The sequence below is a fragment of the Chiloscyllium plagiosum genome, unplaced genomic scaffold (genome assembly GCF_037043375.1).
Source record: "Chiloscyllium plagiosum isolate Xiang-an unplaced genomic scaffold, Cpla_swu_hap1 HiC_scaffold_39, whole genome shotgun sequence".
Taxonomy (NCBI): domain Eukaryota; kingdom Metazoa; phylum Chordata; class Chondrichthyes; order Orectolobiformes; family Hemiscylliidae; genus Chiloscyllium; species Chiloscyllium plagiosum.
Window position 1 is genome coordinate 54436484 of NW_028270177.1, and position 11352 is coordinate 54447835.

The 11352-nt window shown below is 40.9% G+C and overlaps 1 protein-coding gene across 1 annotated transcript; it reads left to right on the forward strand.

Annotated features, from left to right (window-relative positions):
• Positions 1 to 3108: 3108 nt before the first annotated feature.
• LOC148138700 (putative G protein-coupled receptor 139) lies at positions 3109 to 4471 on the forward strand. Its single transcript, XM_087981228.1, has 2 exons — positions 3109 to 3178; positions 3543 to 4471. The coding sequence occupies exons 1-2, from the start codon at positions 3109 to 3111 to the stop codon at positions 4469 to 4471; spliced, it is 999 nt and encodes a 332-aa protein (XP_087837354.1).
• The last annotated feature ends 6881 nt before the right edge of the window (positions 4472 to 11352 follow it).

The following is an 11352-nucleotide window of genomic DNA, read 5'->3' on the forward strand; positions in this document are numbered from 1 at the left end:
CTGGAAGACCACAGCAGTTCAGGCAGCATCCGAGGGGCTTCGAAATCTACGTTTCAGGCAAAAGCCCTTCATCAGGAATAAAGGCATGAGCCTGAAGCGTGGAGAGATAAGCTAGAGGAGGGTGGGGGTGGGGAGGAAGCAGCATAGAGTACAATGGGTGAGTGGGGGAGAGGATGAAGGTGATAGGTCAGGGAGGAGAGAGAGGAGTGGGTAGATTGGGTGCCTGCTATTTTGAATACGGCTTTCTTTGGCACTTTGTAGTTCCCCTATGCTGCCGTGTGCGGTGCCTCGTGAAATAATGTTCTAATGCAGCTTCGTTTGTGGAAGAAGAGGAAAAAGATGACTCAAACCACAACAATGTGCAATTCCTAAATGTCACAGGAGAATGGGGACCAAGTACTGAACTGCAGAAGCAACCATCCCAAAGCCAACACGAAGCTGCATGAGAACATTTTCTGAGAAAAATAACAGCAAATGGCATCACCACAGGTAATGACATCACCAGCCCGAGGAAACCGAAGAACATGGACAGAAAGTGAGCAATAACACCAGTGCTTCGCCTGAGGCTCACTGATGATGTTTTCTCATATGGTGACGAAATGTCCGAGAATGAACATTCCATCTGAGCGAGCAAAATTATATCCAGTAATCTCGTGGTGATTGCTAAGATGTTAAGGAGGCAATAGTTGATCAGTTCACGCTGCAAAAACACAAAATAATTCTCTACCTGGCAATGGACATAGCAACCAAATACGGTTTGAGGTGATAAGTCGTACATATGAATTCCATCAGGTCGCAGGAAGTATGAACATGAATAGACCACATAGCTTCTCGAGCTGACTCTGACATGCAACAGCAGCACGATCGACCCAATATTGTTCACCTCCCATTCTTGACTTTTGCACTAATTATTGATTCCTTTCGTGATCAGAATCTATCGATCTCAGCCTTAAATAGAAGCTTGGACTCTTACCCACAGCTCACTGGGGCAAGGGGCCCCGAGGCATAATCCTTTGAAAGAAGAAATTCCATCTTATCTGAGTGTTAAATTGAATTGCCTTTATTCTGATCCAATATCATTTAATTCTGGACCCTCCGATAAAGAAAAACGTGTTCTCAGCATTTACTTCGTCAAGTCCCTTCAGAATTCTACACATTTAATGACATCATCTCTCATAATTCTAAACTTCCCACAGCAGATTTCCATTAAGCTTTTGCACATTTGCCAGAACCTCCACACCGGGGATTGTGTATCTGAAATTTCGTGAACTGCCCCTAAAGAAATAAGGAGATGGAAATTGTTCACAGGACTCCGGATGTGGCCTCACCAGCACTTTGCAGTAACTATTACATATTCTTCTAATCCAACCCCTATGAAATTTGGGCCAAAATTCAATTAGTTTTCCTAAATACCTCTTGCACCTCCCAGTGCATTCCTATGTTTCAAGCATTTATGTTCTGCATCTTTTTTCCGTCATTTTCATTTAAATAATGCTGCGTTTTCTTGTTCTTCCTTTCAGCATGATCAACTTCTCTAGTTTTCACTTTTTATTCCGGTGGGCATAATTAAACCCATTTACTTAACCCATCAGTTACGCTCCGTAGATTGGTTGTACCACCCTTAGATTTTGCCATGTCACCTGTTGTTGGTATTGTCTGAAAATTTGGCAAAAGTGCATTCCCTTGCTTCCTGCAAATTATTAACGTCGATTACAAAACATTTGTAGTACCAGGAGTGACCTTTGTTGAAGCCTTGATAAAACCTACCGATACAGATCACCATTTCCGAAATTCACTCCTGAAGACCAATTGTTATTTCCTGCCAAATATCAAGTTTTCAAACTATGCTGATATACTATCCCCAATACCACGGACATTTGTGTATTATCCTTATGCATGGTTCATTGCGAAAAGCCTTCTGTTAGTTTGAACACTCTGACTGTTTCTGTTCCTTGCGATTAATGTCAGACTTTCTCGAAAAGTTCGAACCAATTTCTCAGAAATTATTTTCCTTTTCTGGAACCATGTCGCTTTTGCTTGATTAATCTGTGATTTTCCACGTGGACTCCTGTTTTTAACTGAACAGTTGAATCTGTTGCACTGTCTTCAACAAGAGGTGTTCAGCAGTTTGTCTCACGGTTAAAAATAATTGGTCACGTTCCTTATTTTTCAAAACGTACGACACGTTGGCAGTTTTAGAATCCTCTTGTACTCTTTCCGAATTCAGTTTCGTTTTGAAAAATTCAAACCAATTTTTCTACTACAATTCGAGTTACACCTTTTCGATTCCAAAGTGCAGTTTATCAGGACCAGGAGATTATATGGCCCAACTAATTTCTCTGACACTACTTCATTCCTGATGTGTTGATATTCAATTCCTCCTCTATATTCTTAAACATTAGTAGCTTCTTTTTGTTTTCTGAAAGAAACACTGAGATTCATTCAATGCTCGGTGTTCATTTCCAGGCTATCACATGAATTATGTAATTCCCACCTTGACTAGAATGTGTTATTGGCTGGGAGGATGGAATTGCTAAAGGCAAGAAAGAAAATTACTAGTTTTATTGAATAGGATGTGGAGAGCAGTGAATCTCCAGGATGGTAATCAATCGTTTAATATTCACTTGTCCATTAATCATGACTGAGGATTCAATTTCAGAAACTGGACAATGGTTAGACTGTGATGAGCCGCCATCTGCATTACTGATGTAACAATTGGCAATTGGCCAGAGAAGAGTACAGTCGATAATTGATCAATGACAAAAAAGACCTAGATGCCAACTCATGAGGCAAGATTATTTCACGCAAAGGAAAATGGTCAAAATTCAGAAATGAGGTAAACGACATGACATTAGAATCCAGTGAACAGAAAAGGCAATGGAAATGAAGTCAACGATGCCAGGTGCAGATCATACTTTATTTCGAGTATTATGCAAAAGTAAAGTTTGTTTTCTTTGCACAGGTGAATGTGAGTAGTATCAGTGATGATTTGAGGTAATTTCATCTCTAGAGGTCTGATGCATGTATAAATGCACATTACCTTTCCATACCTTGGCCACACACCAGTCAACGACCTTCAGCCTCTGCTGAAGACATTCATTCTCAGAAATGGCAAAAGCACCGATTTTGCTGTTGAAAGAGATTTACTATCCACTTCTCGCAGCTTTTAGTCTTCCAGGTAAACCATTCAATCAGTTTGTGTTTAATTGAGTTTCGTTTTACAATGTTAATGCCACATACTGTATGTCTTAGTGTTACAAGGACAATATCGAGAATCCTGTCGAGACAATTTTTCCTATTCCCCTTTTCTCGAAGCATTAGTAGTTTAGCAATAATAATTCAACATAAGAGTCCTCTGAAAATATGTCTGTTGATCTTAAGATAGTCCGACAATACCACATAGAATGATGACTGGAACGGCATATTAAATGCTTGGGTAAATTTTCTATTTTGTAAATCACTCAGAATGTGTTCAAAAGTATTTTTTCCTCTGTTTCAACAATGCATTGCAATATTAACGATCATTTCTGTTTCTCTGACAGCGAACATGATGACTATTTTAATTCTTTTCCGAGGAAACTGTGGTCTTTCCAACTGCATCTCGGCTTACATGGTGGCCATGGCAACATCGGATCTATTGGTTATTATCAATAGTATTATAGTGTATCGTATTTTGAGTTATCACTTTCCATTTTCCTTCTTGTCCCACACACGTGTGTGCAAGATCATTGCATACATGATAACCATCGGTCTGGATCTAATTGTTTGGTTCACCGTTTCCTTCACATTTGACAGATTTGTGGCGATCTGCTGTCAGAAGTTTAAGACAAAACATTGCACTGAAAAAACTGCAATTATGATATTAATAATCGTCTCCGTTCTGATCTTGTTAAAGAACATCCCGGTTTTGTTTGCATATGAACCAGTGCAAATCATTAATAAAATTGAATGGGGCTGCCATTCAAGTGTAACTTTCATTGCTTCATCTCCCGGAATTGCGTTTGTCTGGTTCTACAGCACCTGGGCTGCTTGGCTTCCATTTCTCCTAATTTTCTTGTTTAATTCTTTAACAATCCACCGTATCATAGTGGCAAATAGGACTCGCATTGGTCTGCAGGGTCACAGAACTGAGAAGCAAATCAATTCAGGGATGGAAAACCGGAGGAAGTCCATTATTTTATTGTTATCGGTATCAGGCAGTTTCATATTGCTTTGGTTGACGCACTCGGTGAGTTTGGTCATTACCAGATTGTCACACCCTAACTATTACCGAGGTGACTTTAGCAACCCTGAATACATCGCGACTGAAACAGGAAATATGTTGAAGTTGTTGAGTTGTTTCCTGAACTCATGCATTTATGCAGCAACCCAGAACAAATTTAGAGAAGAGCTAAACAACGTGGCGAAATCTCTATGGAAGAAAACAAATCATATCATGTGGAAAAGCCGTGGACAAAACAATATATTTTAGCCGAATCTCTTTGTAGCTGAAACTGAATATCACATAATTTTTCTTCGTCCCTCGGGATGGAGCAGACCTTCTCGCGTTAGTCTTGAACCGCTTTGTTATGTGTAAATCATCGAAGTTGCCTTCGATTCAAAACTTGTTTTGTGCAAAAAAAATGCTTTACGCAGATATTCCTTCGATGTTTGATTGGACATTTAAATTCGATTTTACATACTGCTTTTCAAAAAACAAAGAACAAAAAACATTTACAGCCCAGGAACAGGCCCTTCGGCCCTCCAAGCCTGAGCCGATCCAAATGTACTATCAAAACCTGTTGGTCAATTCCTAAGCATCTGTATCCCTCTGCTCCTCACCTACTCGTGGGTCTGTCCAGACGCATCTTAAATGAATCCATCGTGCCTGCCTCTACCACCTCTGCTGGCAACGTGTTCCAAACGCCCACCACCATCTGTGTGAAGGTCTTGCCGCGTGTATCCCCCTTACACTTTCCACCTCTCACCTTGAAAGCATGACCTCTCGTTATTGAATCCGTCACCCTGGGACAAAGCTTGTCTCTATTCATGCTGTCTATACCCTTCATGATTTTGTTGACCTCAATCAGGTCTCCCCTCAATCTCCCTTTTTCTAATGAAAATAAACCTAACCTACTCAACCTCTCTTCATAGCTAGCACCTTCCATACCAGGCAACATCCTCGTGAACCTTCTCTGCACCCTCTCCAAAGCGTCCACATCCTTTTGGTAATGTGGCGCCCAGAACTGTACACTGTACTCTAAATGCAGCCGAACCAAACTCTGTAAAATTTTAACATGACTTGCCAGCTCTTATACTCAATACCCCGTCCGATGAAGGCAAGCATACCATATGCCTTCTTGACCACTCTAACCACCTGTGCAGCAACCTTCAGGGTTCAATGGACCTGCACTCCCAGATCTCTCTGCTCATCACCTTTTCCCAAGGCTCTTCCATTCATTGTATAATTTTTATTTTTTTTTACTTGAAAGTTTTGCATTTGTTTGCATATACTGTCTGTAATCTCAAAGATCAATGCTTTGTTTTAAGAAAAAGGCATTAGAGGCGAAATTTGATGTGTTAATAAATTAATCCATTGCAGATACTCAGATCCAATGCTACAGTTTAAAATCCCGGTCAAGTTTATGTACGTCTTGAAAATAATTAATGGCATTGCTGCTGCAAACTTGTGTACTGCACATTTTATGTGAATACGACATGAAAGGAACTCGACTATCTGACAAAATAACTCATTGAAACGGTGTATACGGCTTAAAAAAAAAACAACAAACAAAATGCCCTTCCTTGGTAGCCTGGTGATTGCATAATAATGAGATTAAAAAATATTAAATAGACGTAGCTGACAATTTCTAAAAGTTATCTCACAGTACACATGGCATACGATTAAAGCATTCAGTGATGAGTGCACTGAATAACCGTGGATTCATGGAAATATCGAAAATACGAGTAATCTTTCACCTCAGTGCTTTTATCCCGCATTCTTCCGATGCCGTTTCATCCCTATGTCCCTCAGAAATACCCATGACTACTTCTTGAACGCACTGAGTGTCTTGATATAATACTTAATGCCCACTCCTTGATGTCTGACTGAAATTGTACAGTGCTGTCTTCTTTATATGTGACCAGAGGAAGGGCATTTAGGTTTCCTTCTTGCAGGTATAATTTTCAATACACTTATGGTTTCAGTTAATTGGATGACCTGAATGTCTAAGAGAGTAACAGAGTCACACAGTGCGGAAGCAGAATCTTCTGTCCAACCAGACTTTGCTGATTATTATCGGGCAAATGGAAGTCAATGATCAGAAGTGATGGGAGACACAGGGAAGAGTTGTCTGCCAGACAACCGTTATACCACAAGACAGAATTAAGAAATTCGGCTCATCTGCATATGTTTCTGCACGCCATTAGCAGACCTTCTCCCAGTCAGACATGAATCCCTTTGTCACATGCAAATTATCGAAGCTACCTTCGACAGTTTCTTGAAGAAATTTCACAGACAACCAAATACTGAAACAAGTATTTCAACTTTATAGCCCGTAGCAAACAAAATAAAACCTCCTAAGTCCGCAAGTTCAGCCTGAGAGTGGAATTTCACTCTGAGAACATAGAAAAGTACAGCACAGAATAGGGCCTTTGCCCAAGATGTTGTGCCGAGGTTAATCCTAATTTAGTAAATATAGCAACATAACCTATGCACCCCTCAACTCACTGCTATCCATGTGCATGTCCAGCCGTCACTTAAATGTCCCTAACAACCACAGCTGGCAACACATTCCATGCATTCACAACTCTCTGCATAAATAACCTACCTCTGACATCTCCTTTATACCTTCCTCCTAATATTTTCAAACTATGACCTCTCATAACAGTCAATCCTGCCCTGGGGAAAAGTCTCTGGCTATTGACTCTATCTATTCCACCCATTATCTTGTATACCTCGATCAGTTCACCTCTCTTCCTCCTTCTCTCCAGAGAGAAAAGTTCGAGCTGATTCAACTTTTCTTTATAAGGCAAGCCCTCCAGTCCAGGCAGCATCCTGGTAAACCTTCTTTGCACCCTCTCGAAAGCCTGTTTTTCTTTCCTATAGTGGGGTGATCAGAACTGGACACAATAATCCAAGTGTGGTCTCACCAGGGACTTGTAGAGCTATAGCAAAACCTCGATGCTCTTAAATTCGATAACCCTGTTAATGAAAGACAAAGCACCATATGCTTTCTTAACAACCCTATCCACTTGGGTGGCAACGTTGAGGGATCTATGTTCTGGCACTCCCAGATCCCTCTGTTCCTCCACACTGCCAAGAATCCTGTCTTCAATCCTATAATCAGCATTCAAGTTCAATCTTCCAAAATGCATCATTTCGCATTTATCCAGGTTGAACTCCATCTGCCATTTCTCAGCCCCGCTCTGCATCCTGTCTATGTCGTGTTGCAGCCTGCAGTAGCCCTCTATACTATCGACGACACCTCCAACCTTTATGTCATCTGCACATTTACTAACCCACCCCTCAATCTCCTCATCCAAGTCATTTATAAAAACTACAAAGTGCAGAGTCCCAAGAACAGAGCCCTGCGGGACCCCACTCAACACTGACCTCCAGGCAGAATACTTTCCATCTACAACCAGTCTCTGGCTTCAGCCAAACAATTCGGAATCCAGATAGCCAAACCTCCGTGTATCCCATACTTGCGGACTTTATGAATGACCCTACCATGGTGAACCTTATCATATGCCTTGCTGAAGTAAATAAATGCCACATCCACTGCTCGATCTTCATCGACCTGTCTTGTCACCTCCTCGAAGAACTCAATAAGATTTGTGATGCATGACCTGCCCCTCACAAAACCATACTGACTGCCTTTAATCACACTATGCTTTGCCAAATAGTCATAAATCCCAATCCTGAAAATTCTTTCCAAAACCTTACTGACCACAGACGTAAGACTGACTGGTCTGTAATTGCCAATGTTTTCCCTATTCTATCTCTTGAAAAGAGGAACAACATTCGCCTCCTTCCAATCCTCCGGTACGACTCCCTTGGAGAGTGAGGGGGAAAATATCCACGCCAGTGGCTTAGCAACCTCCTTTCTCCCTTCCCGGAGGAACCTAGGATAAATTTGGTTTGGACCTGGAGACTTATCAATCTTAATGTTTTCCAAAATTTCTAGCACCTCAACCTCATCAATCTTGATCTGATCAAGACTGTATCGCAGCTCCTCAAAGATTTCATTTACAGCAAGTTCGTTATCCTTGGTGAAAACTGAAGCAAAAAACTCATTTAGGGCTTCCCCTATCTGCTCAGACTCCAAACACACGTTCCCTCCGCTATCCCTGATCGACCCTACCTTCTTCAAAAATTGTGGAGAAATTTAGCTCCGATTCGAAGAAATACAGTCTGCCTTTGAATTTACCGACTGTTTGATTGTTAAACCATATTGTTCTGTGAACGTCTGAGACTGAGGCATCCTGAAATTATATTGTTATGCAATTTTCTATCCATAACGTCTCTCGTGTGAAACTGTGGATGGTCATTTCAACACGTTCATTCATTTTATTGATCAGTCCAATGGAGCCACCAAGTTTGCAGCTAGCTTTCATATCAGAAGTATCTGCTCTGTTACATTTTACCTTCGGCATTGAATATCACTTTAAAGCACAGGTTTCATTTCACTTTGCGTCAGACCATTTCTTCACCAGATTATCTTATTTAACCAATACTAATGAGCCAGCAGGTTATCAAGCAACGTTGTTGCGTCTTGCAGAAAGCAGCAACCATATGTTGCATCCCAGAAACAGCTAATTGCTTTCAATTCCTGTATGCCAGTTTGTCATTGTCCCTTAACAATTTATTTTGGAAAAAGACCCTTGATGTAAATTACTCCAATCTGCATTTACTTTGGCGACTTATTAAGAAACCTCACAGTCATTCAAATGCTGAGACAATTACTTCAACTTTATTGCATATAGCAACGAAGCTGAGAATCCTGAAGTGAGCAAGTTAAGACTCAGAACCTACCTTTGCTATTTATGTTAGATGAAAAGTATGATGCGAACCAACACTGTCTGTCTTTGGTGTCCGCTGATAGATCACTGTGCAATGCTGTTCTCCAGAGTTCAGCTATCGATGAATTCTGTTGTTGTCCTATTATACAGAAATCCGTACTTCAGTCTATAGCGACACAGGGTTGATAATCATTCAGATTCTTTCATTCAAATGATTAATTACTTTATCAGCGTTCTCAAGTCTGCAGCTTGCTTTCTGATCAGAAATAAGGCCCTGCCCTTAATGCATGTCTTTTTTCATTTGTGGGATGTCGGCATTTTTGTTCTGCCAGCATGTCTTCAACAGCTCCAGTTGCCCTTGAGAAGGTGGTGGTTTGCTGCTCTTTTGAATATTTGCATCTCATCTACAGTGGGTTGATCACAATGCGATTGAGGAGGGATTTCCACGATTTTCACACAGCGAACGTGAAGGAATGGGTTGTGAGGGTTGTGAGTTGCTTGGAGGTGAAGTTGAAGATGTCTGCACTCCCATACATGTGCTGCCCTTGTCTTTTTACTTGAAAATGGTCATGGAACGTGATGGAACGTGATGACTGAGGATTTTTTGGTGAATGTCTGCAGTGTGTATTGTAGGTGGTCTGCACTGCTGCGATTGCGAGTTGATGGAGGAGGGAGTGAATGCATGTGCATGTCATACCAAATAAGTGGCTGATTTTTCCTGGAGAGTGGTGAACTTCTTGACTGGCTTTGGAGCTTCACACATCCAGGCAATTGGAAAGTTTTCTTTCTGACTCCTGATTTTGTTCATTGCAGAAAAGGTGTTCCAAGCTCCACATCTGCGGCCTTTGTGGTATGTAAAGGAGAATGACCATCCTTCTTGGAATAAAAACTGAATCACCCTAAGGGGATTGTCATACCATATAATGTTTTAAAAGGACTATGAAAAATGGTGTCATCCTGTTTATCAGCAACTTCTAATAGGCAAGTGAAATAAATCCCTGACACACATTTTGGGATACACAAATAACAACTTATTTACCTGACACGAATAGTGAGCAGACCATTCACCTAAATCTACTATTCAAGAGAAAAAAAACGCAAGATTGAAATAGAATGCTGGTTTCATTACTGCCTGAGTTTTTCCAAATTCCTGAAATGTATGCCGAGTACAGATAAAAGTCAACCACACACTGTAGTCCAGGCCAGGAGAAATGCTTGTTTTCTTTAGCTTGAGGTTTTCTTAAATACTGAGTTACCTTGTATTGTTAATTCATGTGCTACATGCAAAACCACCTGTCTATAACCCCATGGTAATACAACTTGATGAACCTCTGCCTATTTCTGATCCGCCTGATATTTGATAGTTTGCATTTCCTGATCAGGATATCATTTTTAAGATCGTAACATTCGGGAATATACTCAGATGTTTGTCTGTCAACGCTATTTGATATAATTGCTTCAGTTTTCTCAACTTCGTGTTGTGACTGAGTTAATTGCTTTGCACGAAAACTATCCGCTTTTTTCTTCACTTATTCCTTTTCTGATTGAGTCACTGGGTCAAGCATGGCCTCTTATGATACAATTTCAACTTCCTTATCTGTATTCTGTGATTTTTGCCCCTGTTTCAACAGGTGGGTTTGTGACCTTGTTATCACACAGACAGGAGAAATCCCAGTGTATACTTCCTGGAATTCTTCAGTTGTCTGATTCTGTGCTGGCTATTCAACCACCGTGCGTAACACTCCTACTTCCTGTGGTGATTCTATTTCCTGTGTTGGTGATGTCATTTCCTGTTCTGTTTGTCAGAGGAAAATAAGTGGGATAGCAATCGTTGGGTTTGTTGATAGAGTTCCTGTTGGAATGCCACGCTTCTAGGAATCTCGTGAGTGTCTCCGTTTGGCTTGTCCGAGAATGGATATATTGTCCCAGTCGAAGTGGTGTATTTCCTTATCTGTATGTATAGACACTAGTGATAGTTGGGTAGGTTGTTCGTGGCAAGTTGATGTTCATGTATCCTGGAGGCAATCTTTCCGCTTGTTTGTCCAAAACAGTCTTTCGCAAATGACGTCCATTTTGCTTGTTGACTGTATCGAGTCTTTCAAGTTCATTAGCTGCTGTTTTAGTGTGTTGGTGGATTTTTGGGCTGCCATGATGGATCTGGCAGTCATTTCTAAGATGTGTTCAATGAAGGGGAATGTGCCCAAGATTTCTGGATGTGTTTTGTCTGCTTCTTTGGTTTAGTTACTGAGACATCGACGGACTGTGCTCATTGGGTACACATTCTTTTTGAATACGGTGGAAGTGCGGTTTTCTTCTGCTGGGCGTAGTTCCTCTGTGCTGCAGTGTGTG

Coding starts and splice junctions, on each gene's coding strand:
- LOC148138700 (XM_087981228.1), top strand. CDS start 3,109: ATGGCAAAAGCACCGATTTTGCTGTTGAAAGAGATTTACTATCCACTT. Junction 3,179..3,542: donor CGCAGCTTTTAGTCTTCCAG/GTAAACCATTCA, acceptor TTTCTCTGACAG/CGAACATGATGACTATTTTA.